The following is a 6,389-nucleotide window of genomic DNA, read 5'->3' as shown; positions in this document are numbered from 1 at the left end:
TGTAGAGCACATTGAACTACCCCGACTACCTACTGTTGCATGTCCTTTAACTGGCCACCGTTCTGCCTTCAAGGTCCTAAAATGCGGATTCAAGATTGGAGGTGGAATAGATCAGGACTTCATGAAAAGTCCACAGGGCTACACAGACAATGGGATTTACTGTACGGAGGTGAGTACTTGAAGGAGAAATAGTTTTTGAGTGCATGAATGAGTATATGAGTGGCATGTAGGAAATCAGCCAGTGCATTTAATAAGAAAATTGCAAGTAAGGACAGTGAAAGGGGAATATCTTTCTCAGGATAAAGAGAAAAGCTAAGAAAAAAGGAAAGGATGAGAAGGAAAAGGGTATGGCTAATAATAAAGCTAAAGAACCAGAGACTTGCAAAGGAGTTGTATTAGTAGCAGATGCAATATCATTGTCATCTTTCCCAGGTCCATGATGGCAGTGCTGCAGCACGAGCTGGGCTCCGTGTCCACGACAAGATCCTTCAGTGCAATGGCTATGACTTCACAATGGTGACACACAAGAAAGCTGTGGACTACATTAAGAAGCACCCTGTTCTAAATCTCCTTGTGGCCCGCAAAGGGGTTACACACTCATAAACGTTTTCCCCTTAACAGTGTCACACTTTCTGTCATTCCGTACACATTATTGTTATTCCATTGTTAATTCATCGGGAGATCACTTGACATCTTGTGCATTGTTCTGTTATTCTTCTCTTTCATTTGCTTTCATTGGATGTGTAACATGTGCAATGATTTTCTCTCTCTCTCTCTCTCTCTCTCTCTCTCTCTCTCTCTCTCTCTCTCTCTCTCTCTCTCTCTCTCTCTCTCTCTCTCTCTCTCTCTCTCTCTCTCTTTTTTTTTTTTTTTTTTTGGGTGTTTTTGTTATGCATTCCTCTTCAATTTTTCTGGTAGTTGTTGAATGCACTGACTAAAATAATTTAATACATCAAGGTCACAGGTGAATCCATTGATTTGGTTTGACTTTTATATGATCAAGAAATATGTAGAAGACTTAAGAAAGTTACCAACCAATGGTAAGGTTGCAAAGAATGCATTTACATGTGTAAGGAATTTTGATGTTGCCATGTTAAACTGTTAAGCAAATAATTCTAAGTTGTTTTAAGAGGAATAGCCTTATCATATTTTATCTGACAGAAAAAGATTGGGAACAATACTTGATTACAATGAATATTTATATGATAACAAATAAGGAGAATTTGTTATATGCCAAGGGAACTCTGAAGATAATGAAATGCTGTTTATATAGGTTGTATAAAAGATGGCCATTTTAACTAGTGCTTACATTTTTAATGCTTTTAACTGTTTGATTTACTTGTACACTGACAACCACGGACAATGGACAGCTACTTAGTAAACATAACTCTTATATTTTGCTTTGTGTGCATTAGTCAGTGTGTCTCTTGGTATTAGAATTTTTATTGAGAATATCTGTTATTTCTTCAATCCTTTTATGACTATTATTATTATTATTATTATTGTTATTATTATTATTATTAATTATTATTAATTATTATTAATTATTAATTATTATTATTATGATGATGATGATGATGAGTTACTCAGAATGTCAGTAATATGGTTGATAATTAGATTTAATTAACTAACACAAACAATATCCTTTTTAGAATTTGAAATCGAAAGTGTTTGGTTCTGCTTTTGGTAATGCGGAATGAGACTGAAGCACTCAAGTGTTAGTGTTGCTTTGGCTTTTTTTGTACTCAATATGCTTGCAGTGACATCACCACGTTTTATAACCACATGATGACACTATGAGAAATGGAAAACCCAGTGCTTTTGCTTTTTCTGAGTTGCTTTTCTCAATCACCTCCACAGTTCCTTCATCATAACAGGGTGTTCATTGTTACTGGCTTTTTCAATTTTCCCACAAATATACCCATACATCCTACATCCTCAACAAACGAATATTCCACGACATGATCATTCCACAGCATGAATTTAGGTGTTGTGCTTCCAGGTTATGCTAGACAGTGATTGTAGCTCAGAATGTGAATCCACCAAGAGTGTAAAGCCTTATTAAATTGTCACAGATTCATATATATTTATGCAGCTAATAACTGTCTGTAAACCATTTACTTTAGTGCTGTTATTATGAGTATGATGATTTTCCAAATGTATTGGTAATCACTGAATCTTCTCCAAAATGTTTGCTCAATATCTAACATACTGAGAAAAGAAAATCAATAAATGAAAGAGATTTAGGTTCATAAAATCAAATTATGTTTTTCCTTTTATATAGAATAAGCATCAAAGCCAAAGTTACTGTGTTATTGCACAAAATACATTGATAAGGCACAATAGTCTAAGAAAATGCCATTGTAGAAGAGATAAATATGAATGGCTTCCTTCTCATATTATAAGGTTTATAGAGAATGTTGTAGAGATTAGCCAAGAGTATTTACTTTTCCCCTTCACATAAGCATGAAGATGATGGCCGAACAAGAGCAAATTGTGCCAATCAAGTTTATTTTTTCTGATTCTGAACATTATCCAGTCACTTCTCAGAACAGTTCATAGATTCGTATAAGTTCTGTGGAAGGAAAAACTGGGTAAAAAAGAGGATACACATTCCGTACTCCTTTAAAGAAAAATGAAGGAATTATTGAAACCAGAATGCTTTGCTAAAATGTAAAATGTTTATAGACTGGTCAGGTTATTATTTTTCTTTATACGTATAATGGTATTTAATGAGTCACAGTATGATGAATAAAATATATATTTTCATAAGAAGTATTCTTACTACCTTTTTGTTGATGTGTTGACTTATTTTAGATTACAGAGCTGTACAAATATGTGTTTGAGGTTTCCTTAACAGATGCCTTGAATTTTTTCTCTATCTTTTACTTTCATCCCTCAGCAAAATTTGTTACATAAAGTGATAACTGAGGAAGTATAATGTAATTTTGGGAAGATGCTGTGTAATCAAAATGTTAATTTCCTGATTCAGATTCAAGTCTGAAACCTGAAACACATTTTTGTCCCAACACACCAAAGGGAAAACTGAATATTTATAATTTAGCCAAACCGAATGTTACATTATTTTGACCTAATAGCATTGTACCTGCATAAGTGTTTTTCCTAAGATTATTTATAACAAAATTATTTTCTTGTTATCATATTTTTACCTGCCTTTTTTTTTTTTTTTAGGCAGAATGGAGAATTTTACATATACACTATAAAATTTTGACAGTGTAATGATAGGAAAATTAAAATGTACAGGGAGTACCTTGCAATTATTGCTATTTTCCTATATTAACCTCCAGCTAGGAAACTATGAGTCAGAATATTTTTCCAAAAATGTCAAAGTGAATTTAGATATTATGAGATGAAAAGAGCTGTTTTTATTACATGTAAGTATAACAACTCACATAAAGAATGATATTTAGCATTTACATGACTGAATAATTTATACTTTATATTATGTGTTTCTTAGTTCATTATTAATGGGACCTATACACATGTGAAAGTTTTTAAAATGTTTGTAAATCTTGGTGTCAATATTTTGCGTCGGTTCACTGCAAGTAATACAGACACTGAATATGTTATTTATATTGATTAACTGGTTTACAAGAAAGGTTCTCAATGGGATTTTTTTCAGCTTGTTTCCTGCCATTGATGTTAGACATAAGGTAATTTCTCAGAATCATGTGTCTGAGATAGTTTTTGTATCATGGTTAAAATCAAGCAACGTGTGTGTTATATAAGAATCCACTGCTATATCAGTCTGTTTTAACAGATAACTATTAGTGCTATATAAAGTCGTGTAGGATTTCAAAAGATTTAGGATTTTGGTAAAAGTGAATAAGGAAAAGGAAGTGTCCCAAATAATACTCCAAACAGTATATAAAGACTGATAGCAATAGGATTAAGAATAGGTTTAAGAATAAGACCCAGTTAAATTCACTTCATGACAAAAGATATCCATGGCTTCTTTATATGTTACACTTAAAAAGAAATATTCTTAATATATAACAAACCCAAGTACTGTTAGATTTGAACATCTTGGATGAGTTTGCATAACCTTTGCCTAACTATGTGCAAGGCATGATTGTTTTATGTTTTGTCTTTTTTATAGACATTTTCCTGTGATTGTGGACATATGAACTTACTATAATGTTTTTAAATTGTTCTACAAAAACTACTGAGTTTACTCCCTATTTTCTATGGCTAACTAAGAACTGAAATGGAGACAAGATATTATCTTTTCTGATCCATAACATAGATATGCCATTTAGACTGTGCTTTCTTAAACAACGTTAAGAAAAGCTCCTCTCATGCCAGTCTTCAATAAGCTTGCAAATGTTTTAACTTAGGTGGTCCAATCATTGCTCATTGGTACAGTGTTAGTGTTTTCCAAACCTAAATTAACTATAAAATTTGAAAATGAAGTCGTTGGCTCTGTTCAGGCCAACTTTACTTCTGTGTTTGTGCAGCTTTACCAGTAAAAGAAATTATAATTTTGTGTTTCCTTTTCCCTTTTGTACATATATTTGCACATGTGTTAAAAGCTAGATGAAAACAACATAGTGAATGCTTCCCAAGGAGCCTCAGCATAGTACATGACAAAATATTGAATTGTTTTAAGATAATAAACAACTGAACTATTTAGAAATACGCACACATATTGCCATAATAGAAACAAAAGAGATGAAATGAGTTACACACACCATGTTCAGAGAAACAGAGTTATAATGTAGAATTAAGTGAACTACTTTATCATGGGTATTTTTTTTTCTTAACATTCTGGTTTACTTTCATATGCAAATATAAATAAACTTAAGTTAACCAGATTTGATCTTAGTCTATGTGAAGAAATGATGAAATGAGGCTCTGATTACTATACATGTGTTTTTTTTTTTCACTTTTATTTAATTACAGAGACATTTTAAGGGACAATGGAGTAAAACTAAGCAATAAGCACTATAAATCCATGCACATGAAAACATTGAGAATTATTTCATAACGTCAGGATTGCAGCAATAAATGTTAGTACTGTGAATTGCTAAATGTGTGATAATGGCACTTGCGATCAAGAAAATAAATGTTTTACAAATAATAAAACAAGTATCTTCAATAATCTATTTCTAATTATTTCTACACATTAATAAGAGATGCTTGCTAGGAATGCAATTAATGTCGAAATCAGTTATAAAAAATACAAGAAATGTAGGGCATTTTTTTTCTGAACACAAAAGGACCTTACTTTCTGCTTAATTCTTTCTCTCTCTCACTCTCTGAATCTGTGTGTGTGTGTGTGTGTGTGTGTGTGTGTGTGTGTGTGTGTGTGTGTGTGTGTGTGTGTGTGTGTGTGTGTGTGTGTGTGTGTGTGTGTGTGTGTGTGTGCTGTGAGTGTGTGCTGTGTGTGTGTGTGTGTTGTGTGTGTGTGTTGTGTGTGTGTGTGTGTGTGTGTGTGTGTGTGTGTTGTGTGTTGTGTGTGTGTGTGTGTGTGTGTGTGTGTGTGTGTGTGTGTGTGTGTGTGTGTGTGTGTGTGTGTGTGTGTGTGTGTTGTGTGTGTGTGTGTTGTGTGTGTGTGTGTGTGTGTGTGTGTGTGTGTGTGTGTGTGTGTGTGTGTGTGTGTGTGTGTGTGTGTGTGTGTGTGTGTGTGTGTGTGTGTGTGTGTGTGTTGTGTGTGTGTGTGTGTGTGTGTGTGTGTGTGTGTGTGTGTGTGTGTGTGTGTGTGTGTGTGTGTGTGTTGTGTGTGTGTTGTGTGTGTGTTGTGTGTGTGTTGTGTGTGTGTTGTGTGTGTGTTGTGTGTGTGTGTGTGTGTGTGTGTGTGTGTGTGTGTGTGTGTGTGTGTGTGTGAGAGAGAGAATCATGAGCTCTCTTTCTCCCTCCGTTTACATCTTTGCCATTTTCACTCCCGCTCCTGATTTCCCCCTTTCTCTTCACTTTCTTTTAAAATTAAAGGGGTATCGTCAGTGAGATACAATCGTTTCTCATGCACTTTACACAAATGTATAACTCTTCTGTACCCTATATGCGATAAAACAATAAAAAAAATAAGAGTTTCTTAGTGTTAGACTAGGTAAATGGTACAATATGCTATATTAACGGGGGCATAACTAGTATTTTGGCCTTGGTGAAGTGTAACTTTCCCTCCTTTATTGCAGTGTTAAAATCAGTGCCGAATATAGACTTGGCAAGGTCCTAAATTACAACAAGCTTGGAGGCTCTTGTAAAGTGAAAATAAAGGTCTTGTGAAACTTGAAAACGGTGAAATCATTCACTCAATAGCATAACCCGAAGAATGACTCGTATGGATGCAATACAAAATAATTTCTGAAAGGTCATCGAAACTATGCGGTCTCAAAATGCGAGGCCCTAAGCTATAGCATATTTAGCTT

General features: G+C 34.1%; 1 protein-coding gene across 2 annotated transcripts in view; it reads left to right on the top strand.

Moving 5' to 3' along the window:
* Positions 1–4,502, top strand: part of LOC125042632 (tax1-binding protein 3 homolog) — a 13,656-nt gene extending 9,154 nt beyond the window's left edge. For both annotated transcript variants that reach the window (XM_047638399.1, XM_047638398.1), the window contains exons 3-4: positions 74–169; positions 433–4,502. In XM_047638399.1, coding sequence (XP_047494355.1) covers positions 74–169; positions 433–603 — 267 coding nt within the window. In that variant the 3' untranslated portion in view covers positions 604–4,502. The remainder of the gene's footprint in view (positions 1–73; positions 170–432) is intronic.
* The last annotated feature ends 1,887 nt before the right edge of the window (positions 4,503–6,389 follow it).

This window comes from Penaeus chinensis, chromosome 32 (genome assembly GCF_019202785.1).
Source record: "Penaeus chinensis breed Huanghai No. 1 chromosome 32, ASM1920278v2, whole genome shotgun sequence".
NCBI classification, from domain to species: domain Eukaryota; kingdom Metazoa; phylum Arthropoda; class Malacostraca; order Decapoda; family Penaeidae; genus Penaeus; species Penaeus chinensis.
Note: the sequence above shows the minus strand (reverse complement) of the source record. Positions and strands in the feature narration are given on the sequence as shown.